Raw genomic sequence first — 27,893 nt, 5'->3', positions numbered from 1 at the left:
ACACACACACACACACACACAGGCAAAATACACATACACATAAAAATAATAAATCTTAAAAAAAAATGAACATGTACATCATTACCCTCATGCTGCTGAATGCACTGTTTTGGCAATAAGAATTTAGTTCCACCAGGCGGTAGTGTCACACACCTTTAATCCCAGAACCTGAGAGGCAGAGGCAGGCAGATTTCTGTGAGTTTGAGGTCAGCCTGACCACAAAGCAAGTTCCAGGACAGCCAGGGCTGTTACACAGAGAAACTCTGTCCCAAATTGGAAAAAAAAAAAGAATTTAGTTCCACTTGATATGTAATAACAAAATTTAATCCCATACAAATAAACGCCTGGCCTTTGTCCTGGCTTGTGGACAGTTAACATCTAGCCTCTGGTCATTCTCCACAGCAATGTCTTCTTCACTGGGGATTTGACCCACACTGACCAGAAGATTTATAGGGGCCCCAAGGTCAATTCAGATGGGTGGCAACATGATCTAATGTGGGTATCCAAAGTCAATTACTCATCCTTCGGAAGCACCGTAGATCCAGGTCAGCCATGTGAGCTACACAGTAAAGCCCCGTTCAAGTGAAATCCACCAATATACTGTGTAACCAGCTCATCTTGTAACCCTGATGCCAAAAACAAAACACCCTTACATGGAAACTCAGGTCACTTTCCCTGGCTGGGAATGCTACATGCATATGGTCATGGACTTCAAAAGTACTGAGACGCACCTGCAACAACAGTGCACTACCTCTGGTACTTCACTCTCTCTGCAATCTGTCCTTGTGTGATCTGTAAATGCTCCCTGCTGTAAATTATAACTATAGGACAAAATGAATTCTTATTTCTCACTATGTACTAAACCTGGAAGGTGGCCCTGAGAACCCCTACAGGTGGACCAAGTGCCAAAGGGCAGTCATGTGAATTTTTCCCTCATACACTCTTGCAGCCGTGAGGGAAAAAACATGCTCATTCAGATTTATATGAGGTTAGTGAAAGATTTACATATTGTTCTAATATAATAAAATTACTGTGATGTGCACCAAAATGTTAACTTTTTTGTTGTTGTTAAAGACAGGGTTTCTCTGGGTAGCTCTGGCTGTCCTAGAACTCTCTCTGTAGACCAGGCTGGCCTCAAACTCACAGAGATCTCCCTGCCTCTGCCTCCCAAGTGCTGGGATTAAAGGCATGCGCCACCAACGCCCAGCCCAACTCTTTTTTTAAAGACAGAATCTCACTATGAAGCTAAGCTGGCCTTGAACTCATATCAATCTTCCCGTCATGTACCACACTCAACTAAGTCAACTTTTTTAGTAATTTTGTTTCTTTTTTTATTTGTGTTTATATGTATGTGCATGTATATATACACACACAGCTTATATAACTTTTAAAAATGATTTATTTATTTTATGTATATGAGCACTCTATCTTCATGTACAACTTTATGCCAGATGAGGGCATCAGATCCCACTACAGATGGTTGTGAGCCATATGGTTGCTGGGAATTGAACTCTGGACCTCTGGAAGAGCAGCCATTGCTCTTAACCACTGAGACATCTCTCAAGTCCCCACGTAGCATATACAAATATATATAATATATACTATATAGAGACCAAACATATAGACTATAATATATATTATTTGTATCTATTTTTATATTTTATTTATGTATATAAGGATAATATTTCTATATATAAACACATTTAGTATTTATTAATATAAATATATTTGTATTTAATATGTAATAGTTTATTTTATATGATATAGATATAAAAATATCTATATATGGTATATATATATATATCAGTCTACATATTTATATATAACAAATATAATATAAACATAACATACATATATAAGCAATATATTTACATATTCTATATATTATATACATATATGAATGTGTGTATATATATATATATATATAATATATGTATATGTTTTTGGGTTTTTGAGATATCATCTCTATATGTGACCCTAGCTATCCTAGAACTCACTGTGTAAACCAGTCTAGCCTCAACTCACAAAGAACTGCCTGCCTCTGCTTGGACCACCATGCCCAGGAGACCATACCCACCTTCCCACCCCCACTCCAACCCCCCCAAGACAGGGTTTCTCTGGGCAGCTCTGGCTGTCCTGGAACTAACTCTGTAGACCAGGCTGGCCTCAAACTCAGATATCCACCTGCCTCTGCCTCCCAGGAGCTGGGATTAAAAGTGTGGGCCACCATGGCTCAGCTGAGAATATATTTAAAAGAAAAGAAAAAAAGAAAGCCTTGAATCAGAGGTGGTGGTGGTGCATGCACAAGACCTTGGGTTCAATTCCCATCACTACAAAACAAACAGAATATCCTACTACTCAGCAGTAAGAAAGAACAAACCATGAACATTCAAAACTGAGTAACTCTCAAAAGTATGTTCTGAGCAAGGGGCAGGACAAATGAGCACATATCAGATGTCTAAAGTGTGAGCAATTTACACAGCTGGGAATGTCAGACCCATAGTAGATGCTTCAAGTAGACATATTTTATTATATAACTTGGATAAGTTGATTACATTTTTCATTTCTTTTTTTGTTTTTTTGAGACAAGGTCTCACTATGTAGTCCTAACTAGCTTGGAACTTGATATATAGATCAAAATGTCCTCTAACTCAGAAATCTTCCTGAATGCTGTGTTTCAAGGTTATGTGCTACCATGTCCAGCAATAAACTGATTTTTAAAAAATTCTTCTAACTGAAATGGTAAAGATGATTTCTAGTCTAAAGTCAGGAGTGGCCCTACTTACTCCTCCATGGAAGGCATCATCAGCCCCTAAGAATATATCCAAGTAAACCACTTACAGTAACATGTTTCTAGAGTTCTTTTGTCCCCTTCCATTCATCCCCTGCATATGCTACACACTGTACCCATGAGTTCATGCTGGGAGTTAGCAAGAACATTCCCAACACTTGCATTCAGTATCTTGTCCAAACTCTCAACTACAAAAGGGGTCAGCCAGGACATGGATCTAGGTACATCTGACTCCACAGCTTTGTATACATGCCTAAAGCAATTTGTCTTATTAACATTAGCACAGACTGGTGTACATGCTGGGCGCCAGACACTATCATCCTGAGTAACAGCAGCAATACATCAGTGAGCAACAAAGTCTGTTTCCAAGAAACTTATATTCCAGGAGTGGAAGGTAATCAGCAAACACACAAAAAGAATAGTATAGTATTGGTATAGTATACAAAAATAGTATAGTTTGGTAGTAACTGCCAAGGGGAAAGGAAAGAAAGAAAGAAAGAAAGAAAGAAAGAAAGAAAGAAAGAAAGAAAGAAAGAATAAAAGGAATGTGATTGAGGATGGTTGTAATTTTAGTCAGATGGCAAGGTAGACACAACTAGTAGGATAACACCTAAGCAAGTGGGAAGTGAGAGTAAGTCTTACGTGAGTATCTCAACAAAGGGGACTGCAGCCAGAGGGGAGACAAGGGGAGGTCAGGGTGGCTGGAACATAGTGAGCAAGACTAGGAAAAGATGGGGTTGGGGAGAACGGTCTTGCACAAACCTGGCTCTTGACAACTGCTGGGAAAGGAGAGCTATCAGCTGTGTATTCAGAACAGAGTGTAGAGGAACAGCAGTGATAAAGACTCTCTGTGCACCTGGAATTGAGACAGATAAACGGACCTCACTCTGCCCCCAGGCACTGTACACATTAGACCATTAAAATCAGTTAGAATCATTATGAATGTTAATAACTTCTTCAAATTCTGATGCTAATTTTCCTATAACTAAGCAAAGACTTTGGAGGAGGGAGCATTTTGATTCTCTAATTGGCAATTGTTGAATTCTTCTCCAGCTGCCTTGAGAAAAAGAACTGTCCATCAAACAGTAAGACAGAATCCATATTCAATATTCCTTTGAACATTCCAGAGGCCTTGAAAAAAAAAAACTACACTATGATCACAGCTGATTGTTTAGGCTCCTAAAAGTACAGCCTCAGAAATATTGCTTCAGTTTGTATCTGACTTTTACTATCACAAGCCTTGGTTGATTTGTAGGCAATCCTCTGAACCCAAACCCAAGTCCTCTGGAAAAGCAGCAAGGGCTCTTAACCACTGAGCCATTTCTCCAGCCCCCTTTCTTGCGTACTTTAGTAATGTGGGCTAAGCCAGTAATAGAGAAAGAAGCAGCTGGGAAGTGGACAGCCTAGGCACTGGAAGTGGCAAGGCAGCCAGCTGCTTGCCCCCTAAAAAAAACTAAAAAAATAAAACAGGCAGGTGAACAGTTTGAAAGAGTGGCAGAGCAGGAACAAAGGGAGGCAGAGTAGAGAACAGAGAGCTGAAGCTAAAGGTAGAAAGTTGTAAAGAGCCAGGGGAAGAGAAAATGATCATAGGAGGAAGAGTTACACAGAGTTGTAAAATCTTTAGGGCCAATGGTCTCAGATACCCAAAGTGTGAGAGCTAACATCAGTTGCTGTCAAGGAAGGAATTCAGATACCAAGGAAGATTCATGTAAGGGTAAAAGATATGATGCCTAAGATCTGCTTTGAAACCACCTCTTGGAGAGAAGGCAGTGAAACAATATTAAAGACATGTAGACTGACTGAATGTCAGTAACTGGGAACCGGGCCATGGGCCCATAAGGGTTATTTGTATTTCCCCTTTTTAAATTTTTTATTTATAAGAGAAAGTCACCATGTCCCTGCTTCTTTTAGGATGGCACTATTAATGCTTTTGTGTGTGTGTGTCTGTGTGTGTGTGTGTGTTTAAATGTTTGTTTTTACATGTGTGGAAGTTTTGCTTGCCTGTGTGACTGTGCACCATGTATAAGCAGTGCCCACTGAGGAGGGAAGACAGTGTTGGGTCATCTAGGACTGGAGTTACAGACGGTTGTGAGCCACCATGTGGGTACTGGGTATTGAACCCAGGTCCTTTGGAAGAGCAGTCAATGCTCTTAACAGCTGAGCCATATCTCCATTCTCTCCATCCCATATACCCCTATATTTTGTGTGTTTAAAATTAAACATAGCCACAAGGTGGTGGCCCGTGCCTTTAATCCCAGAACTTTGAAGACAGAGGCAGGTGAATCTCTGAGTTCCCAGAGAGCCAGGGCTACAAATAGAAACCCTGCCTTACCCCCCCCCCCAAGAAAACCCCAAAGCCCCAAACCTCCAAAAAAATAGCCTGGCATGGCAGATCTCTGAGAGGTGGAGGTGAGACTGGCTTATAAAGTGAGTTCTAGGACAGCTAGGGCTGTTACACAGAGAAACCTTTTCTTGGGGGTTAGGGGTGGGTGGGAAGGAAACCTATTTTAAGAAGTTAAAATGAAAGAACAAGAAACAGAGTAGGAATGGGAGTTACTTTCAGGCTGGAAATCAGAGGAGGTAGAAGAGTTCTGACAGTACCAACAAGAGACTTCAGTGCCACCACCACCACAGACTATACAATGAATCCCTCTCTTTCTTTCCTGGAGAGGGTAATAATCTCTGAATAAAACTTCTAAAATGTCTACATTTCCCACACTCCTCCATATCTTTGCTATGGACTTTTAAACTTGCCAATTGATAAAAGCCTGGGGACAACACACTGCAAGATTATTACAAAGGACATTCAGACTAGTTTTCACTCATTCAAAAATGGCTGCTGAAGCCTTACCATATGTGCACGCTGGAGATACAAAATGAACAAGAGAGACTTGTCTGTCCACACATGAAGTCAGAATCACAATTCACACACATATGGAACTGCAGACACAGGTCAGTCAGTCTTAAGGAAAAACATGATGGGACACAAGGTGCTACACACCTTGCAGCAGGTGTCGGACACCTGCTGCAAGGGATGATCTAGGCACGACTTGCTGGGACAGACAGAAGTGCTGTAAAGAGCTGGAATCGAGACCCCATCAAGTCGCAGATAGGAAGCCGTGACCTCCCCACTACAGTACCGCAACAGAGAGCACAACCCCACTCTTTCACTGAAGCCCATCTTAAGACACTCACCATCCCTGCTGGCCCTCCCCTTAGCTGGCTCAGATGTCATGTCCCGCCCGCCCTGACGTCACGGCCCTGTCATGCCCCTGTCACACCACGCCTCTCGACACTGGCCTGAGACACGCCCTATACTGCAGCGAAGTCCTATCACTCAACCCCTTGACAGCAGCCCCCCCACCCCCACCCTTTAGTGGCCCCTTCGCTCGGCATTTCATCCCACCTTCCACTGTATCTAGGATGGGGAACCCCGCCCTCGACATCACCCGGACTCGCTCTCCAGCTCTGCCTCATCACCCCACCCACCGTCCTGAAGACCCGCCTTCCCCAATGCAGCGCAGTCCCTTCACTCCGCCCATTCGCCTGCAGTCTAGACTCAACTTTATGCCCCCTTCGCATGACGTCATGCCCTCCCACACTGTCCCCTCTAGCTGCCCAGCTTCTCACCAGCTCGAACCGGTTGTTGACACGGACTCCTTCCTTCCCTGCGCCCCCGGGGCGCCGGCCACCCGACCCTTGTTTTGGTCCCTCTTCCTCCGCGTCATCGTCATCAAGGAGGACAAACTGCAATGCGTCGGGCCCTAGGGGTTCCTGGCCGCGCTGTTCCCCCCTCAGCCTCCGGAGGGCCCGGCGCGACATAGGACCCGACAGCCTGATGTAGGCAGAGGGACGAGGAAGAGCAGCAGAGCGGCGGCGGCGCCTGCGCACTTGCGGCGCGCTGGCGCAAGGTTGGCGTGTCGCGTTTGCGCGCAGCGGCTCTCCGGAACTTCCTCCCAATTACCGGTGGAGTCAGAGAAGGTGCGAGGGTGGATCAGAGAGTTCTCGCGAGAGTTGGGCCCTAGCGGTGGCGTTGCTCCGGCTGTAGTGCAGTATTTATTCAGCTTTCGCGGTGTACGGATTGCAGATCGCCGGCTGTGACGCGGGTGGGGGCGCGCAGGCGCAGAACTCTGCAGGCCGCTGACGTGATTCCCGGGGCTGGCGGGCGAGGCAGGGGGGCTTTTAGGTGGGGCCAGGTGAGAGGAGTGAGTGAGAGCAGGTGCGCACACTGCCACGATCCTCAAGCCTAGACTGTTCTGATACGACCGAGGAGCGACCACGGAAGTCCCGAACCCCTGTCTGCGTAGCTTACCCATGGGACCTGTCCTATGTTCCCCACTCCACACTGCTACTAGACTGCAAGGGGACAATTTCCACCTTAATAAACAGTCTAAACCGAGGACCTTCTTCGACACAGATCCCTGCATATCTCCTCTGCCTAAGGTGCACGGAATCGAGTTAGGTACTCGGAGTTGCTTTTTATTGTCCCGAAAGCAACGGGGAATGCTCGTGTTATGGTGGCACTGGGTGAGGGGTAGCTGTCTAGGTGTGGATCGGTGGTCTGTGTTCTGGTGGAAGCTTCACCCCAACCACCCTCCCCCATCTCTCTCCAAACCCTGCCACATCTCAGAAAGACCCCAAATGATGACCCGTCTGTCTGTCGTGGCCCACCCGAGATGCTCAAGGCCACTCCCACAGGGTATTTAAACTGCCCACCAGAAAACAGGCATGTGGTTTTCTGGTTTCTCTTTTTCCGTCTCCTCTCCAGGGGGCAGCGTTTTATCCATTAAACCTGGGCTTTTTCTAATTCGGTTTGATTGGGTCTGATTTGGAGTGCTGCGTCAGCTTATTGGAGTGCAGAAACTTTCCATCCTGAAGACGAGGTGGCCAGCCCTATGTGAATTTTAATTCAGGAAGGTTTTCACAATAAGGATGTAGGGACCCTCTGCACAGATCTGGCTCTGTTTTCTTTCCTTCTTTAAAGCAAAACAAACCCAAGTTCTGGGCAGTGGTGGCGCAGTACAGTAGCAGAGGCAGGGGGATCTCTTATGAGTTCAAGGCCAGCCTGGTCTAGAGTTCCAGGACCCTTTCCTACCTTGAGAGCAGAGGAGAGGGCAGTGTGGGTGTGGGGACTGTCCCCAGTGCTAGGCCAGGCAATGTTCTAGATTCTTGTCTACAACAGATGAAGTCAGGTGAATAAACTAACTTAATGAGTAACTAGTCCAGAGAGAACTTGGGTTTCCCTTCGTGTGACTCCCAAAGTCCAAACAAGATAGGCTATTTGCAAGGACAGAGAAGGCAGACAGGGCAGCATTCCTTAGTTTCACCTCTGCTGTGAACCCACTGTCCATGAGCTGCACTGCAGCCTACCTCCCTCAGGAATCTTGGTTTCTCCCTAGGTTGAATGCTGAGCCCAATGACTGGCTTAGCTACTCTGCCCACACTATGCTAGAATCTTAAGGTACTTCAAAGTTGATGGTCCATAGCTGCTGTCTCAAGGTGTTCCCCCAGTCCTCTTCCCTGATTCTAGTCAGTTAGAAGTCCCAGCCTCTTCCACATCAGGGTTAGCACACCACCCTCATGCCTATTCTGACTTTTCAGGACCAGTCTAGTTTCTGTGTCACCCATGATCAGGTGGTGTGCCCAACTTACTCAGGCCACTAAGTCTTACCTATGAAGCTGCTTCTCCTGAGACAGAGATTGTGGACACTGAAGGATGCATCAGGCCCAACCGGGGAGTGGATCTTCCCTGAACCACCAGCTCCAAATGTGTCTCCCTGACCTTCAGATCTAACCCTTAAGGAAATTTCTGTTTTAAGCCACTCTATTTGGCATAGTCTTCAATAATGAGGCTGAGGATTCAGTGGGCTGATATGCAACCTACTGTTTGGAAGAGACCAGCAACTCCAAGGGCAGTAAGAAGACAGAAGCACAAGCCACTTTTCCTGCCTAAGCAACCTCAGGAAGTGGTTGTAGGGAACTGAACAACCTGTAAGCATTACCCCTAAGCTCAGCCTAGCTGTTTCCCAGGATGGACTTTTATTGCTTTCATTTGTTAGTGTTATGTGGGGATCAGAACCTGGGGGTCCTGGGGTGTGAGCTGGATATGTAGTTGCTTTTGAGTCTGTAAATCAGCAGTTGTGCTTAGTTCCCAGGAGTGGCTATCCATGAGAGCACTACATAAGCATGAGGGTTTTCTTGTTTGCGAGTTCACTGTATAGCTCAGTGAACTCTCTGGAACTTGCTATGTAGCCCAGATTAGCCTCAAATTAATGATCTTTCTGACTCTAATTCCCAAGTTCTGGTATAACAAGTGTGAGCCTCCATACTTGGTTAAACATGAGTGTTTTTATTGCTGGTTGTTGACAGTAATAATTCCTGACCCTCTCTCTCTGTCTGTCCTTTTAAAACAAAACAAAGGGCTGGAGACATAGCTTGGTGGCTAAGAGTGCTTGCTGCTCAAGCAAAGGACCTGAGTTCAGTTCCTAGCACCTACATGGTGACTCACACGGCCTGCAACTCCAGTTCGATAACTTCCATGGGCTCCTGCACGCATGTAGAGCGCATAAATTAATGCAAAAAAACCCAAACAACATAAACATTTCTTTTAAAATTTAGAAGACAAAATACAAAGGCAGTCTATGAAGTGCTCAAACAAGTGCTGGGAGCTAGCTGCTTTTATTGGGTGTTCTAATTTCAAAGATAACTCCCACAGATCCATCTGTCACAGTCATTTGCCTTTGGTGCCTCCTCTAGTCCTAAGCAGGGTGTTGGAGCCTGGAGTCAGCCAGAAGGCCTCAATTAACAGGCTTCAGTTGGAATTCTGGCATATTCTGAGAGAAGCAGTCAAATCCCTTTACCTTACTGAACCTTTGTTTCCTAATCTGTAAGCTGTGGTGATGACAAAATCAATCTCTTGGGTACATGTAAGCAGGCAGGATACTTAGTACAGGCCTTTCCTGAGTCCTGGTGTAGGTATTTACTCCAGGCTTAATGAACATAAGCATCACCATCATGCAACTGAACAGCTGTAGTTACCTACAGAACACACTAGCCTGCAACCATGGCAGTGAAATAAATAACACAATATGGTGATATGTAGGCCTATGGTAATGGCTATAGGGTTATTAACATTCCCTGGTAGGAAGCAGGTCACCAGGCCCTCACAGGAGATTCCAGCCACCACATTCCCCTCCCACCCAGCTGCACCATAGTCTTGGTATAGAAGTCGAAAATTGGCAAAAGAAAAAAAAAAGCCCAGTGGGGGTGGCACATGCCTTTGATTCCAGCACTTGGGAGGCAGAGGCAGGCAGATCTTAGTGAGTTTGAGGCAAGCCTGGTCTGTGTACAAAGCAAGTTCCAGGACAGCCAGGGCTACACAGAGAAACCCTGTCTTGAAAAGGAGGAGGAGGAAGAGGAGGAGGAGGAAGAGGAGGGAGGAAGAAAGAAAGAAAGAAAGAAAGAAAGAAAGAAAGAGAATATTGTGTGGGGGTGTAAATTACAGTGATGAGTTGTTACCTATGATGGGGTGGGGCTTAGGGGTGATGCAAGTACCTGAGAGTCACTTGTGTTCCTGTAAGTAACCCCTCACCATGTTACCATAATCTCAGAAAACTCGATGGTTCATCAAGCTAGACTTGAGTGGAATCATTTCTCTGGTCTGTCAGTGACCTATCTGGGGGGAATAGATGTTTGTTCATACCTTCCCAGGAAAAGTCACACAGTGCCAACAAGGGACCAAGAGCAAGCTTGGCTTCGGGTACCTGGGCTTCCTCCCAGCAGAATTCCACACTCAGAGGCCTCCCAGGTACCTCTGCTGCTTGAGCACCCTAAAGGACAGGTAGACCTGATACTCAGGTTCACCTGAGAACCAAGGTCCACCCAGGGAAGAGAGGCTGCTGCCATATGCTCATTACAGATGAGAACCAAGGCATGGGGCAGGAAAGCTGCCCTTCTTCTGTTCCCCAGTCCCTCCCAGCCTTTCCAAGGATTCCTGAGAGGAAAAGGAGAGGTCCTGGAGTAAGCTTGGCCCTAAATGAACTGTAGGGCAAAGAGACAATGTATATAAATATATAGGCTGTATATATATTATAAATGTATCTATATATGTATATATGTACATGCGCAAGGGGGTTGATGGCAGCTGTGTTCCAGGATGGGGAGCAGGATGGCCATCACAACAGTCACTGGAAGTTCAGAGTCCTGGTGTTGGGGATATAGAGGGACTGGGTCTGGCGGCTGCGTTGTGGAGTGGCATTGAGGACATCCACACTCTTGCGGCTGGAGCATACTACATCAGCTACGAAGCTGGTGCAGTCACTGCAGACATCCTTTAGGACACAGCCATGGGCATAGATGTGAGGGAACTCTTCCTCCACACTCCGCCACTTTGGTCCCTGCAGGGATCTAGGATGGAAAGATGCCAGGAGAGAACCATGAGAAGAGAAAACACTATTAGGGCCAGGATCTCCCAGAAGCCTTGTCCTGCCACTCCAGAATCCCACATCTTGCTAAGCTGTCTGCTGTCTCTTCTCCCCTTCCTCACTATTCATCCACAGGAGACTTACTGAGCACACCTGGCAATGTGCATCCCTGCAAAGGCTCTGCCTTGACAGGCACTGAGGTCCTGAGCCCAGACTACCCAAGCTTAATTCCCCACAACCCTGCCTCTACAGCCCTGCCAAAAGACTTGACTTGTTCCTTGGAGAAATCCTCACAGTGCCATAGGCACCTAACCTAATTTCCCAGTTCTTCACTACCACAGGATACCAGCAACAAGGCAAAAGATCATACTGGAAGGCATCTCTCCTTAGCATTGGCGTGGCTTTGGTAGTTGGCACCCTCTGAAGACTCTCAAAACCAAGTGTATAGACAGGGATGTGTGCACACTTCTTGGAAGGCATCTTCATCTGCAACACAGGGAAGGTTCCTCAGCAAATGTCCAGACACCCTTTATCCTCCTCACCTCTCTGGGGGCCTAGAGACGGAAAGTGGTGCCCCCTACACTCTCATCTGAGAGCCCAGAATGGGCTCCTCCCTTGTCACACCTCAACTACATTTCCTGCTCATCCAAACTGTAACTTCTTAGGGTTTGGGAACTGTTTTGTGCTACAAAGGGTGTACTTTTAGGTTCTGCACACAACCAGTATTTCACATTGACAAGGAGTATTCCTGTGGTCCAGGAACAGATTATAGAGAATTTAAGCTGAAGCATGATGGTCATTACACTTCCAAGAGTTTCTGTCCTTTACCCCCGAGTGGAAGCATGCATCCAAATGCAACATGGTCTTGCTGAAAACTTTCTCATGTCAAAATGAAGATTTTGTAGAAAGAGAGAGAAAAGCTGTGTGTCTCCAGCCTACTCACATGGGTTACTTAAAAACTGTTAATTTTTTTAACTTACTGAGTTTCACTTTATGTGTATGTGTGTTTGGCCTGTATTTATGTCTGTGCAATATGTACATACAGTGCCCTTGGAAGACAGAAGAGAGTGTCAGATCTTCTGAAACTGCAGTTGCAAACTTGTTAGCTGTCATGTAAGTTCTGGGAACCAAACCCAGGTCCTCTGCAACAGCAGCAAGTGCTCTTAACCTCTAAGCCATCTCTCTAGCACCAGTAAAAACAAAATTTAAGACTACTTATAAGGACTGGGCATGGTGATGCACATATATAATCCTAACACTCAGGAGGCAGAAGTAGTTATATTTCTAAGTTCAAAGCAAGTTTGCTCTACATAGCCAGTTCCAGGCCAGCCAATGCTATACACAGTGAGACCTTGTCTTAAAATACTACCTATAAGAGTTTTAAGAAACTGTAGTCTTTGCCAGGCATAGTGAGTTACAGGTCAACCAGGATTACATAGTGAGATCCTACCTAAAAGAAATATCAAACAAAGAACCAAAAACAAAAACTGTATGGTTTTAAGTAAAACGTGTGATTCCTGCCTGTAATCCCAGAATTTGGGAGGCAGAGACAGTAGGAACTGGAGTTCAAAGTCATCCTCAGATACACAGAGAGTTTAAAGTCAGCCTAGATTTTATGAGATACTATCTTACAATCAAAACAAGCAAATACACTGATTGCAGTCTTGGGAAATGTAAGAAAAGCTGCTTCTTAGAAGAAGGTGCTGGAAGAAGGTGCCTCATAAGAGGGCAACTGTCCAGCACGTCAACTGGAAACAGCAATGGCCCTATCCCTCTTCACCAAGACCTGGAAGGTTCCCCTAAATCCTCACCTTTACACTGCAGGAAGTGCACACAGCTCTGGAAGGAACAGAGAGAAAGCAATATCAGTGTAAGGAAGCCCAGGGAGGAAAAACACCCTCTTCCTGGCCTCCATGTCTGCTGCACATATCTGGGTCAGTCATCATCTCTTTTGTCCAGATCCCTGACCACTTTCATTTTACTCCAGAATCTTGCATCTTCCTGGGATCACATTCATTTATCTCTGCCCCATATCTCTCACAGAAATATCTGGAGTGTTTCTGGTGTTTTCCACCATAGAAGCACCATCTAAGTAGAAGGCTTCAAGTAAGATGTTGAGGGTTTTTTTTTTTGTTTTGTTTTGTTTTTTTGTTTTTCGAGACAAAGTTTCTCTCTGTGGCTTTTGGAGGCTGTCCTGGAACTAGCTCTTGTAGACCAGGCTGGTCTCGAACTCACAGAGATCCACCTGCCTCTGCCTCCCGAGTGCTGGGATTAAAAGCGTGCATCACCAACGCCCAGCTAAGATGTTGAGTTTTATACAGCAATTAGCATTTTAAAAATTCCCATATCCAATTTCAGAAGTAAATGCCTGTCTGGTATGGTGACATAGACCTATAGTTCTAGCACTGAGGCAGGAGGGTTGATTTTGAGGCTAGCCTGAGCTATATAGTGAGGTCCTGTCTCAATAAAAAAATAAAAAACACCCTTCTTGCAAAAATTCAGCCTATGCCATGCAGTGGTGGCGCACACCTTTAATCCCAGCACTTGGGAGGCAGAGGCAGGCAGATCTCTGTGAGTTTGAGGCCAGCATGGTCTACAGAGCTAGTTCCAGGACAGCCAGAGCTGTTACACAGAGAAACCCTACGTAACCAACTCCACCCCCAAATTCAACCCTAACCGGGGGATGGTGGCACACACCTTTAATCCCAGCTATCAGGAGGTAGAGGCAGGTGGATCTCTTTGAGTTCAAAGCCAGCCTGATCTACAAAGCAAGTTCCAGGACAGCCAGAGAAACCCTGTCTTGAAAAACATCAAAACAAAAAACTTCGTTATCAAAACAAAAAACTTCGTTCTCAGAATAAGTAGGGATACCATAGGTAGAGGCTGCATTTTGACAATCCATGCTTTAGGATTAGGAAGAGGATGGTTCTTTTCCAAGCTCTGTTTTTCCTTTTGTGCTCCGTGCTCAAGGACATCTCTGAGGCAGATATCCAGGTTTCTCTATGCTGCTCTCCCCTCTCCTAATCCCTTTCTAAGATCTCCGGCTGCCCTGGCCTCCTGCCCCAGCTCTAGTTGGTGAGGAGAAACTCCCAAGCCCAGCACAAGCTCCCTCATCTACCTCATTCAGCTGCTTGTTCTCAGTGTCTTAAAGACTATTGTTTCATATCCTTTGTTTGATTGTTTTTGGACTATTTCAGCTAGAAAGTGTCTGTTACCCCATCTTGGCTAAACATGGGTGTCCCTTCACTATTTACATTTAACCTAAGCCAGATGTGATGGTACATGCCATTAATCCCAGCTCTTTGGAGGCAAAGGTAGGCAGATCTATATGGGTTCCTCCCCTGATCTATAACAAGTTCCAGGCCAACCAGGGCTGCATAAGAAACTGTCACAAAATCAAACCAAACAAACAAATACAAATAAATAAATTTAACCTAAACAAGTCACGGTGGCACTAACCTACAGTGCTTAAGAAACTGAGGCAGGCAGATCATGAGTTTGAGGCCAGGCTGAGGTATACAGTAAGACAGGTCTCAGGGGTTGGGGGGAGACAGGAAGGGAGAAGAAAACACTGAATTGCCTGGGTGTGATGGAACATGCCCCTTGTTAAGTGTCTCTGCTGATAAAGACTCACCTCTTACAGAATAGACAGGTAGGTGGCCAAGAAAACAAGGGAAACTTGGTTCGGCAGCAGCAACAAATCTGCAGGGAGAGGCGAGGTTAGAGCATGGCTATGGAAGGTCACTGGAGTCCAAGCCCAGTCCCAACAAGTGCTGGCCTGGGGCTTCTACCCAACCACTGAGCAAGCCCCAGACACCTGGTCCCACCCTCGGTTGATCAGAACAGCCCCTACCCTGCTGCCCAGGGCATCCAAGTCTCACCTTCCCCCTCTTGAGGCTGCTGAAGAGCTCCTTGTCCTGCAGAAACTTCTCCATCTCAGCCTTCACCAGCACTCGGCGCACATCCATCACCTCCTCCACAGTCAGAGCCAAGCTCTCCACGGGGTGGCTGAACTCCTGGGGGCGAGGGGTAGGGTCCTGCTTGCTCAACACCCTGGGGACCCCACAGTTACCCGGTCTCAGTCTGAACAACCTGGCAAGTGACTCAAGTATGTGCACCTGCTCACTCACTCGTGGAGGCTGGGTCTGCTTCAAGGACCCCGCTGCTGATGTAGCAAGGCCCCAGTCCCATGGCCCCAGGTCCCTGCTCCTTGTCCTCACTGACCCCATCAGAAAACTCTGTCTCCTGTTTGCAAATGCACACCATGGCTCCAACCTTCTCCACAGAATCTCCCCATCCCTCTCTGCCCCTGATCTGTACTGTCCCCAGGAGCGCTGGGAAATCTCTGCCCTGCCTGACCCCAGTGTGCTCCTCTGTACTCAGCAAGCCATCTGTCCTAACTGACATTCTGGTGAGTGACCTCGGTTTAACCTTACTAGTGTGTGGCATAAGACTAGCCAATAGACCTTCTAAGACTACTTTTCTGTAAAATGGGGTTGCTTCAGCTCCCTTGAGGCACACAACATACAATTCTTAACATGGTGCCAGGTACACAGAACTCAAAACTACTAGCTGTTGTTCGTGGAGGCAGGATGGAGACCGGCATACAGGAGGTACCACAAGGATGGAAATTGGATTTTTTTTTTCTAGGATGGGCATTGGTAGCACTGTGCAGGGGCTATTTAGTCCTAGAACAGCACCAGAAGTTTCTGCATGTCCCATATGACCAGGACTTCCAACATCTTCCTGTTGTTGGTTATTTACTGTCAGGAGTTCCCATGTCAAATGCAGAGGTTAGCAGCTACCTCTTAGGACTGGGGCAGGACTAAAGCCATCAGGTCCTCTGATTTTGATAGCCTAACTTTTAGAAGGTACATTTTGATATCTCAGAACTGAAAGGCCACTGTGGGACTTGTGGAATTTTAAAACACACCCCTTCCTTCCTTGAACAGGAAATGGTCCTTAATTTTCTAGTCTTAAGAAATGGTTACATTAAGCCAAGCATTGGTGGCACATGCAATCCCAGCACTCAGGAAGCAGAGGCAGGCAGATCTCTGTAAGTTCAAGGCCAGCCTGGTCTACAGAGCAAGTTCCAGAACAACCTCCAAAGCAATACAGAAAAACCCTGTCTCAAAAAACGAAGGAAAAAGACAGAAAGAAAGAAAGAAAGAAAGAAAGAAAGAAAGAAAGAAAGAAAGAAAGAAAGAAAGGAAGAAAGGAAGAAAGAAAGGAAGGAAGAAAGAAAGAAAGAATGGGCTACATTAGGGCTGGAGAGATGGCTCAGTGGTTAAGGGCACTGGCTGCTCTTCCAGAGGACCCAGGTTCAATTCCTAGCACCCACATGGCAGATCCAAGGGGTTCCAACACTGTGACACAGACATACATGCAGGCAAAAGACCAATGCACATAAAATGAAATAAAAAATAAAGAAATTCCTAGACTTGTTAACACTTGCAGGGCATAGTGACAGTGTGTCAATGCAGACACTTAGTCACAAAACATGCTGTGGCTCTCAGGTGCCATGGCATGCAGTCCCTGTTATAGTCGACCTGAAACCTCTGGGAGGCATTAGCCATGCCCCCTAGTTAAATTGCTTCTGAGGTAGAAGTGGAGCAAAGCAATTTGAGGCTAGCCTAGGCTACATAATTTGTTCTAGGCCAGACTGGGCTAAACAATTTGCTCCAGGCCTGCCTGGGGTACAACATGAGACTCTGTCTTAAAAATAAAAATAAAGGGGCTGGAGAGATGGCTCAGTAGATAAGAACACTGGCTACTCTTCCAGAGGACTCAGGTTCAGTTCCCAGAACCCATATGGTAGCTCACAACCATCTGTAACTTCAGTCACAGAGAATCTAACCCACCTCTTCTGGTCTCAAAGGCACTGCATGCATGTGGTACACAGACTTACATGCAGACAAAATACCCACACACATAAGACAAATAAATAAATAAATAACAAATGAATAAATGTCTAAGAGCTGCTGCTTCTGAAATAATAATGCTCAGAAACTGTAAAAGAATGTTTATTATTTTAAGATGCCAAATTCAGAAGTCACTCTTGTTTGTTTTGTTTTGTTTTGTTTTTTTTCCGAGACAGGGTTTCACTGTGGCTTTGGAGACTATCCTGGCACTTGCTCTGTAGACCAGGCTGGCCTCGAACTCACAGAGATCCACCTGCCTCTGCCTCCCGAGTACTGGGATTAAAGGCGTGCGCCACTACTGCCTGGCTAAAAACAGATCCTTAACATGTATTTATCTTATGTGTGTGGACGTTAAATGATGACTTTTTGAAACTTTTCTCTCATTCTACCATATGGGTATTACCTTTCAATTAAAATCATTGAGGGGGCTGGAGCAATGGGCCAGCGGTTAACGTCACTTACTGTTCTTTCAGAGGAACTCAGGTTCAGTTCCCAGCACCCCACAGATTGACTCACTATCATCTATAACTCTAGTTCCAGGAAAGCTGACGCCTTCTGAGCTTGGCAGGCACCAGGCATGCACATGGTGCAGAGACAATGCATTCAGGAAAAATACCAATGTATACCAGCATGTGGCAGCAAAGAACAATCTCCCCAGATACAGGGACCTGGACTCTGGTACCCTCAAAGACAAGCAAGCCAAGCCACATCCTGTGGAATGCTGCCCATCTCTCTCTCTCTCTCTTGAGCACCAGGCTAGTGGAAGGATGAAGATGATGCTGAAGAGGCCATCCGGGGCAACCTACCCTGTCACTTACCAGCCACAGGTGTCTGGTATCTGGTGCAGAAGCCTCCGGTTTATCCACTGAGCTCAAACTGCTGGGCAAGGCGGAGCTGGGGTAAGGCTGGGACTGGTCACTCACAGGACAGAAAACTGGAGAAAGAACACAGGCCCATAGGGACAAGTGCCAAGTGGACAATGGGGACAGCATGTATGTCCCAGTGGGGATAGGGGACAAGCAGAGAGCTTAGAGAGCTGGAGAGTTGGCTCTGCAGTTAAGAGCACTTGTTCTTGCAGAGGAACCAGGTTCAATTCCCGTATACCTACATGGTGGATCACAACCATCTGTAACTCTAATTCCCAGGGATTCAAAACCCTCCTCTGACCTCAGAAGGCACCAGGTACCCATGTGATACACAGACATACACAAACATTGTACACATATATGCAAAATACCCATACTCATAAGATAAAAATTAAATTAAAATTTTAAATTAGTTTTAAATTTTTGTAAGGAAGCTAGATGACAGAAACTCACATTCTGCCAGGGTTTGCACTTGGTGCTGAAAATTGCATTCTGCTTATCAACTGTCATTTTAAATTAGCCAATCATGTAAGTGCATGAGACCAAGCCTGACCACTCAGAGGCATAAGACTCCTTTAGAAATAAAAACTCAGCCTGGTGTGGTGGCCCATGCCTTTAATCCCAGCACTTGAGAGGCAGAGGCAGGCAGATCACTGTCAGTTCAAGGTCAACCTGGTCTGCAAAGTAAGTTCCAGGACAGCTAGGGCTGTTACACAGGGAAATCCTGTCTTGAAAAAACAAACCAAAAAATAAAATAAATAAAACAAAAACTCACTGGAGGTCACCTATTAATTTGACATGGTTATGCATCCTTCTGCAGAACCAAAAGTTTTGCCTTGCCAAATGCTCTGGATTATGTGATCATGTTCTTGGGACCCCAGACTCATTTCTAATACCAACAGCTCTTGGTGTAAGTCCAGCCACAAACTGATGGGACTAACCCTGTGCAGCCAGGTCAGAGAGGCTGTTTCTAGCTTGAGTCCTCTGGTGAGGGAACAGTGGCAGGTGACAAGGCAGGTGCTTCAAGAACCGCCTGTCCACAAAAAAAAGAAATAGACATCTGGCCAGTTCTCTTACTACATCTCAGGATATTAATAATAATTATCTCTAGGTAACAGGATCTTGAGAATTTGAATTCTTTCTTTAAAAATATTTACTTATTTTTCTCCTTCTTTTTTTCTCTTCAAGATAGGGTTTCTATGTGTATCCCTGACTATCCTGGAACTCACTCTGGAGACCAGGCTGGCCATGAACTCAGAGATCCACCTGCCTCTGCCTCCCATGTGCTGGGATCAAATGTGTGAGCCAGTATACCCAGCCTGATTTACTTATTTTTATTCTATGTGTACGAGTCTATGCATGTTTGCCACTTGTGTGCCTGGTGCCCACTGAGGCCAGAGGAGGGCATTGGATCCCTGGAACTGGTATTAGAGATGATTATGAGTCACCATGTGGGTTCAGAAAATCATTCTCCACAAGACCAGCAAGTGCTCCTGACCACAAAGCCATCTCTCCACCCACAAAGATTCAATTTCTTTAGAAAATGTTTTGCAATGAATACAGATTGGTTAGTTGATTTAAAAAAAAAAATCTCAAGGGTTGGAGAGATGGCTCAGTGGTTAAGAGTACTGACTGCTCTTCCAGAGGACCCAGCTTTGATTCCCAGCACTCACATGGCAGCTCACAACTGACTGTAACTCCAGTTCCAAGGGATCCAATGCCCTCATACAGACATACATGCAGTCAAAACACCAAAAATAAATAGATTATTAAAAAAAATTCTCTAGTGGAAAGCAGGGACTCCTGCTTTAGGTGGTGCGGACTCAGCACTGCCCTTCCAGGCACAAGTTACACACCTTGGGTACTTGCCTGCTCAGGCAGATGTGAGACTGAGGCTACAACACAAAGCCCATGGGTGGACATGGACTCAGCAGGTGGCAGTGAAGGCAATACGTACCCTGGTCTTGGGTGCTGGGCCTCCAGGAGTGCATGCTGCCTGCTCTGGCCCGGGGTGGCTCCATGCCTCCTGGGGGCTGAGTGACTGATTGCAAGCCAGATGAGACCATCTCGCTCCGAAGCTGAGCTAGGTCATGTTCCGAAAAAGAGCGATCCCTCTTCAGTGTCACCTCCCCACAGGGGGACTCTTCTTCCTGAAAGCACATCAGACACAGAACCGTCCTGACCGCTGCCCCCTCCTGACAGCTGCCCCCTCCTGACCGCTGCCCCATCCTGACCGCTGCCCCCTCCTGACCGCTGCCCCATCCTGACGCTGCCCCATCCTGACCGCTGCCCCCTCCTGACCGCTGCCCCATCCTGACCGCTGCCCCCTCCTGACCGCTGCCCCCTCCTGACCGCTGCCCCCTCCTGACCACTTCCTCCAGCATCTCTTGCTCATCCTTGGACCAAGGCAGTGGGCCCAGGAGTGCTAACTGAGCCCTCTACATATCACTAGCTCATATCTATCTTCTGGACAGATCATGACAAGCGTCTCAATAATCAAACCATTCCCTGAGGTCTTCCAGGAAATACTGGAGAAGACAGTTCTGCAGAAGGCTGAGCCCTCTGAGATGGCCAGCACTGAGGTCGTCTTCCATCCTAATTAGCCAGAGATCCTCACTGGGGCCAGCTTCTCACATCAAGTGAGGGCCACTCAGGCTACTCATCTGGCCAGAAGAAGAAAATAACTTCCATTTTTAGTCTTTGTTGTTGTGTTCTGGGGGTCACTGTTCCACTAATCCAAGGCTACTTCTGAGCTGAAAAGCTAGGGAAGGGGCCACCTGCCATCCCCGTGGTTGGCTGCAGAGGATGCCCTACTCAGCTGACCAAACAGACCCCTGTCCCGCTAAGCCTTTCCCAGCCCCATCAGCATGATCTTTGAAGAATTCCTATTCTCTGACCTCAGACGTGTTCATTTCTTCCATCTCTGCTAAAGTGGGGGCTTTAAGCAGGACCCGGGGCCGTGGACGCTGGCTTCCACTCCCAGCATCTGTGACAGACAGGTTGATGCAGGAAGTGGACTTGATGTCACCAGAGCAGGCATTGAGGATGCAGGGCAGAGAACCAAACCCTGAAGGCGGGAAAAACAAAGGCAGGAGTGGATAGTGAGTGGAGACGGAGAGGAAGTCAGCACAGGGATGAGCAGTGAGCAGTGAAGGCCAGGAGACCAGGGCAAGGGTGCATGTGGGGCAGGGAGGGAGGGCAAGGAGCACAAAGCCAGAGTGGAGGATAAGAAGGAAGACAAGGCAGGGGCAGGGAGTGCTGTGGAAGGTCAGGGCAGGAGTGGGCAGTGAGCAGGGAGGACGGAGAGGCCAGTGCGGGAGTGGACAGTGAGTGGGGAGGATAAGTCTCCCAGGGCAGAAAAGGACAGGAGTAAGAAGGATGAGGAGGCCAGTGCAGAATGGACAATGAGTCGGGGGGATAAGGCCAACATGGGACTGAACAGCTTCATGAGCACCACTTGGTTTAAGTCTCTACTTCAAAGGGGAAACTGAAGGCTGGTCAGCCAGATAACAATGAGCAGCTCCAGGTAAAGAGGAGAGCCGCCCAGCCTCCCAAAAGCCCAGCAGAAGCAGGGTTGAAGTTCACCATCGTTATTTTGCAAGGAAGACCAAGTCTCAAATGTCTAAATATATATCTGCCTTCCAGTCACCTAGAAATTTGACTTTTATTTTACTCCCAAATGTTGAAATTTGTCATCTGTTATAGCAACGAAATCAGATCAAAACCTAGAGTCCAAGATTACTTCACTTTTATAGACGTCACAAGGCCATTATAACTCCTCTAAGTTTACAGTTAAAAAAATTAAGAGGACCTGGGTCCTCTACCCATATAGAAGCTCTTGAGGCTAACAGCCCAAAAATTTGATTTGTTTTCTCTTCCATCATTACCCTCCCCACCTTGCTCACCACGGGCTCCCAAGTGCTGGACCCCTACTGGACGAAGCCTCCGTTCCTGCTTGATTTCCTCCAGGATCTTCTCATGCAGCGTTCTCTGCTTTTGTGGTACAGGGCGAAGTCGTCTCTCTGAGACCTGCCGCCGACATGACACACTAAGTAGGAAGGGGAGGCAGGTGGTGACATGGGCCCACTCTAGAGTAGGGAAATGCTGGAATAGTCCAGGAGACTCAGTGCTACCTCTCAGTAACCTAGAAGGAAGCACTACCCAAGGAGGCTTTGTGCACACCTGGTGTGAGGTATAAGTGGTCAAAAATTCTCCCCAAGAGGAAGAAGACACAGACTCACAAGCACTATGCCGGGGATCATGCCCAACCTTCCAGTCAACCGGCAAAAGAGCCCTAAATGGCCTCCCTCAGGAAGTAGATGTGATAAAGACACCTCCCAGGTTGGTCACAGAGAGCAGCAGGCCCCACAATATCCAGAGGAGGAAGTGTACAGCTGGTACCTGCTTTAGAGGAGGCCGTGAGCGGATGAAGTCCAGGATGAGTTCGTGAGCATCTTTCTTCACTCTGGGAGGAATGTCCCCATCAACCTGCCAGGAGAAGCAGGGCCACCAACTGCTGGTGTTAGGGTGACCAGGAGGGGCTCCCACAGCCCTGACTTCCCTCCTAGGGACTCTGTTCCCTGGACTCAGCTGCATCTCTAACAGGTGCATAGCAGGTGCATTGGCCATATGCAGCAGCAGGAGCAGCATTCAAGGCCTAGTGGGCCCTAAACTCAGCTGCCTGAGCTTCCTGAACCTAAGAGTCATCAGGAAATGGGGCTGTAAGACCCATCTCAGGGTTGTCAGAAGAATGAAATGAACTTCTTCGTATAAAATTTTAACAGTGATACCAGTGCGCATAAGGCTATGCAAATGTGTGTTACATGGAAAAATGTGGCTGGCTCTTAGGGCCCCTCCTGATCCTCAAGAACCTTCTCCTTACCCTAATTATTACACTGTATTCTCAATACAATCAAGCACTGTGGAACCAGCCACATCTTCCTTATTCATGTCTGCAGATGAGTATCAAACTTAGATCAAGCACAAGGAGCAGGGCAAGGGTTGGTAGCCGAGAGCAAAGGGAAGGGTCACTAGGGGGTGGCAGCAGGGCAAGAACCCACAGAAGGGAAGAGGGCCAGGGCTGCTGGCGGAGGACAACAGAGCTGCGGCTCACCATGACCTTGCGCAGCTTATAGTTCCTGGCACGGATATCCTGCATCAGCATCTCGAAGGGGGTGAGCTGGAACTCGGTGGGCAGCGGGTTAAACTCTTGCTCCTGCACTTTCTTCAGCTTCACCCCGTGACGCAGCTCCCGCATGAGCTGTACCCACAGCCGGGCCTGACCCAGAAAAGAAAATAGCCTCAGCCCTGGCACCCATGGCTCTCCCAGCACAAACCTGCCCCAGGTCAGGAGGGGTCCACGTCTTACCCAGTCTGTGTGTCCCAGGTGGTCAAGCTCGGCCAGTGGCTTCTCTACCTGTGGCTCATCCTCCCCCAGCTTCTGCAGCATCTGGGACCACAAATTAGTTAGTGTAGAAGTGGCAGAGCAGTGGACACAGTGGGGCCCTGAAAATCCCATCCAGTAGGACGCACTTCCGTACCCCTCAGCCAGCTACAAAGAAGTCACAAAGGCACCTGGCCCAGGCTTTGGGCTTGGAAAGATCTGGGGAAGCTACTCTATAGCCTTGGAATGGCACAGGGAACTTTTAATCTTCTCTAGTGGCTTCTCTTAAGCAAGCCTGGTGAGAGCCTGGTGCCCACATGGCACCACTCCCATCTGACCCACATGTCTCAGGGAGGCACTGTCCCCCATAGGTGGCAGACTCAGAAGGGGAAGCACTCCCTGTTACCCTCAAGATTTCAGTCCACCCAGCACTTCAGGACACCCTAGTCAGGCCATGAGCCCACTCTTCTCTTGGAGTGTTCGTAGTTGCTTCTCTATGCATGGCCCATACTAGAGGTCACCAAGGACCTGTCTCTTAAAAGTTGTGTATGCTTTCTTGGCTACCATTCTAAGTTTGGAGCCCAGCATACCATGACAAGTGTTAGTGTTCAAGTATGGGTGGAATTGATTGTAGGTAGATGACAGAATGAGCTAACCAGCAGGTCCTAAGAGGCAGCCAGATATGAAGTGCTAACATCACGGTGAGGGAAAAGGGAAGACGCCAGGGATATGGCAACTGGGGATTTGGGGGAAGATGCTGCAATTGCAGCCATGATGGTTCTAGGTCTAGGTGGCAGCCTGGAGATTCTGCTCTCACTAGCTCCCAACTATAGAGAAGCATTTTCCCTTTAGCAGCTCTTACCCAACAAGGAGAGAACTAGTCACTCTAGCTTTCACCCTGAGCTACTTGCCAAACTGCTTTAACACACACTATTGTGTGGGACTCCTGAGGCAAGGGGCATTGAGGATGGCTCTCCTGCCCTACACCTGACCCTGCACACTTGCATCTGTCCAAATTGCCAGCCCAGACTAGCCCAGGTGTGTCTGCTCAGGACCCTGTATCCCCAGCACGGATCCCCTGTCTCTGGGGTCAGTGGAATGACATGTAGAGGTATGTATTCCTGCTAAAGCTCCTTTGTCTGGGTAAGGAATTGATTTCAGCAACAGAACAGACCATGTTCAAAGAAGGACAAAAGTCCAAGGACCACCTGCCAGCCACCAGAAATCACAGTCAGAAGAGTGTCTCTGAGATACCACAGAGGAGCTGAGAGGGAAGGTAGGGATGGTGCATTGAACACTGGGAGCCAAGAGGAGAACCTCCCAAGGTTACCATGTGATAGTTACAAGTGAGGATCAATGGGTTCAAGTTGGGTCCCAGATTCTATTATGCAAACATCCCTGAAAGTCTATGCAGGCTCCAAGGTGTCAGGATGCTAGCTATGATCCTTCTACTCTACAAGAAGAGAGATACATCACAGAAAAGGGCAGGTGGAATCAGAGACCGATATCAACTAACTTAAAAATTAACTTCTGCTACCTGAGCAGGAGAGCATGGCTTGACCCTCACCTGACCTCTTCCAAGTCTCCCTTTCAGCACCAGTGAAATACTGACTGGGGCCAGGACAACCTACGTCACAGGGGGAAAAAATGGTTCTCTTTAAGCAGTAGCAACTCCTCCAAGGAAGAATGGAAACAGCCAAGCCCTAACTCTGGGTCAGGGGAAATCAGGACAGCCTAGAGGCTGTATCTTAGACAGGCTCTGGCACTGGGATGGAGGACCCTAACTCTCAGAGGTAGCATCTGTTCATTTGTAAGATGGGAGACCACCAAAGAATGAAGAAGGACTGTGGCAAGCACAGGAAGTGTCCGGAAGGGTTCTCTCACCTACCCACCCCAAATTTCCAAGCCCATGGGCCTGCTTGTGTGGTTCTACAAGAGAAGAAGTGGCTTCTTTAGTACCACATTTTCAGAAGGAACTGTGGGGGCTGAGAGAGGCCAGCCAGTAAGTAGATTTCCCTCTTACAGAGATGAATGTGGAGCCAGGGAGGGTAACGGCTAATTTCGAGGCAACAGGATTGATGCAGTAGAAACAAAGGCTAGGAGCCACTCGCTGATTCCGTTCTCTGAAAATCATGCCAGTGAAAAGAAGGCATGAAGTTAAAAATGCATGAAACATTTTGGACAGCGTCCAGCATGGGGGAGGGGGAAAGTTATGGGTATTCATAAGAAGGTGGAGTCGGCATCAAAGACCTTAACCCCCATGGAACACTGAGAGGGCCCCATCACCTCCCTGCCCCCATCCCCACCCGATTTACACCCCCACCTCCCTCACGCCACCCAGCATCAGTCCTCCCAGTTGTAGCCCATATCGCGCTCACCTCCTTGGCCTCCCTCACCCGGGCCAGGAAGGCACGAAGCTCCAGTGTCTCCACAAAAAGAGCTCGGCACACTGCCTGGTAGTGGGCCTGTGCGCCATGGGGGTCGGTCAGGCGCAAAGCACACAGTCGCATGGCCTGGGCAAAGGTGCGCACGGCTCGTGGCCCGCCCTCATTCTCCTCTTCCTCTTCTGGACCCCCATAGCCTTCGTCTGCTGCCCCGCAGCTGCTGTCCTCACAGTCGCTGTTAGCCATGAGGTCGATGAGCTTCTCCAGCTGCGGGCTGAGCTCTCGCTCCTCACTCTCATCTAACCCCCAGTCCAGTGCACGGTAGATAGCGAAGCCCAGAGACTGGACCATCTAAGGGACAGAGACGTCATATGGTCACCAGAGAAGGCATTCCAAGCCACAAGGGCACTGGGGACCACAACCGGCAGCACCCACCATCATAAAACAGACAGGGGTACCAGACAGAATAACAGGCAGGGAGAAGAGAAGATCATAGCACTGTTTATAACAGTGATATAGAAATACCACCTCTTGGGACTGGAGAGATGGCTCAGAAATTAAGAGCACTGCCTGCTCTTCTAGAGGACCTAGGTTCAATTCCCAGCAACCACATGGCAGCTCACAACTGCCTGTAACTCAAGTTCCAGGGGATCCAACACCCTCACACAGACGTACGTGCAGGCAAAACACCAACTGATGTATACATCAAATAAAAATAAATAAATCATTTTAAAAAAAGAAGAAATACCACCTCTTGCCAGAGAGGGGACTCATGTCACAAACAAAACATGGACCACTGTTAGAAGATGTACCCTCAAAGAGAACACAGTTACTTTAGAAAACAGGAAAATTCTTTTTTTTTTTTATTTGGTTTTTCGAGACAGGGTTTCTCTGTGTAGCTTTGGAGCCTATCCTGGCACTCGCTCTGTAGACCAGGTTGGCCTCAAACTCACAGATCCATCTGCCTCTGCCTCCCGAGTGCTAGGATTAAAGGCGTGCGCCACCAACACCCGGCAAAAACAGGAAAATTCTTACCAGTATGCATTGAACATGTGATTCAGCACCTTCCCTCCCAGGTATTTAACCCAGAAAAATACAAAAGTACATCCACACAAGATTTGTTCATAAACCACCCATGTGTTCTTCATAGTGGAGAAAGGTATGTACCCATAGTGGGGCACTATGGAAAGGAAATAGACAAACACACACACGCACATGCCACATAGATCAGATGAAAACCTTTATACAGTGTGGTGCCATTAACACGGCTCTAAGTAAGTTAGCCCAGCAATAGAAAAGTTAGTAGCTTCCTGAGCCAGAGCACAGTTGGGATGGGAAGGCTCATGATGCCCTCTATGAAAAAGGAAAGGACATGTGTTGACTGCACAGTATGCATGCCCCTCCCCAAATATAATCAGGAAAGAGAGAAATCTAACTAAGCATTAGCCTCTTATGTAATAAACAGTATGGCTAAAATCAAAGGAGAAAGACCAGCTGACTCAGTGACTGCTGCTGTGATGTTGCTTATCCACTGTCGCTTTGGGGGTTGATTGTTTCCTTTTTATTTTGCAGTACTGGGTACCAAAGCCAGGCCTTCACGCATGATATGAGAGTATTCTACCATTATATAACACCCCAGCCCTACAGTATAATTCTTAGATGTTCACAAAGGCCCGTGTGTAAAAGCTTTAGTCCTCAGCTTGTTTCCATTGGGAACTGGTGGAACTTTTAAGAGGTGGGTTTGCTGGGCATGGTGCACTCCTTTAATCCCAGTACTTGGGAGGCAGAGTTGGTAGATTTCTGTGTGTTCCAGGCCAGCCTGGGCTACACAGTGAGTTCCAGGCCAGACTGGATTACATAGTGAGACCCTGTGGATAAATAAATAAATAAATAAGTGGTGTTGAGTGGGAGATCTTCTGCTCACTGAAGGTGTAGCCTGGGAGGAGTTATTGGAAAGTGGCCTCCAACTTTTCATACCCAGCCAAGAGAAAAGCAGACTTCTCCATGAAGTGTAACATCACCATAGGGCACGTGTAACAAAGCATTAAGACTAAGTGGCCATGAACTGAAACTTCCAAAACTGTGAGCCAAAATAACCCTTGTCCCCTCTGTGAAGCTTGAGCCA

At 47.3% G+C, this 27,893-nt stretch overlaps 2 protein-coding genes across 5 annotated transcripts in view; both read right to left on the bottom strand.

The window, feature by feature from the left end:
* Tcf25 (transcription factor 25) overlaps positions 1–6,745 on the bottom strand; it is a 32,805-nt gene extending 26,060 nt beyond the window's left edge. For 3 of the 4 annotated variants that reach the window (XR_003484408.2, XM_027410588.2, XM_027410589.2), the window contains exon 1: positions 6,422–6,744. Coding sequence is in view for 3 of the 4 variants with exons in the window: in XM_027410588.2 (XP_027266389.1) it covers positions 6,422–6,613 (192 nt within the window). In the remaining variant the exon portion in view is untranslated. Of the gene's footprint in view, positions 1–6,421 lie in introns of all 4 variants that reach the window. The other variant, XM_027410587.2, reaches the window with a different exon arrangement.
* A 4,226-nt stretch (positions 6,746–10,971) lies between these two features.
* Spire2 (spire type actin nucleation factor 2) overlaps positions 10,972–27,893 on the bottom strand; it is a 32,609-nt gene continuing 15,687 nt past the window's right edge. Inside the window, exons 4-16 of the mRNA XM_035441468.1 lie at positions 25,763–26,119; positions 23,370–23,450; positions 23,115–23,279; positions 22,403–22,489; positions 21,907–22,030; positions 20,899–21,068; positions 19,959–20,151; positions 17,954–18,069; positions 15,096–15,230; positions 14,849–14,916; positions 13,026–13,053; positions 11,585–11,700; positions 10,972–11,197 (exon numbers count right to left, since the gene is read on the bottom strand). Coding sequence (XP_035297359.1) covers positions 10,975–11,197; positions 11,585–11,700; positions 13,026–13,053; positions 14,849–14,916; positions 15,096–15,230; positions 17,954–18,069; positions 19,959–20,151; positions 20,899–21,068; positions 21,907–22,030; positions 22,403–22,489; positions 23,115–23,279; positions 23,370–23,450; positions 25,763–26,119 — 1,863 coding nt within the window. The 3' untranslated portion in view covers positions 10,972–10,974. The remainder of the gene's footprint in view (positions 11,198–11,584; positions 11,701–13,025; positions 13,054–14,848; positions 14,917–15,095; positions 15,231–17,953; positions 18,070–19,958; positions 20,152–20,898; positions 21,069–21,906; positions 22,031–22,402; positions 22,490–23,114; positions 23,280–23,369; positions 23,451–25,762; positions 26,120–27,893) is intronic.

Source organism: Cricetulus griseus, chromosome 3, assembly GCF_003668045.3.
Source record: "Cricetulus griseus strain 17A/GY chromosome 3, alternate assembly CriGri-PICRH-1.0, whole genome shotgun sequence".
NCBI classification, from domain to species: domain Eukaryota; kingdom Metazoa; phylum Chordata; class Mammalia; order Rodentia; family Cricetidae; genus Cricetulus; species Cricetulus griseus.
The sequence above is the reverse complement of the archived record's forward strand: the minus strand, read 5'-3'. Positions and strand labels throughout refer to the sequence as shown.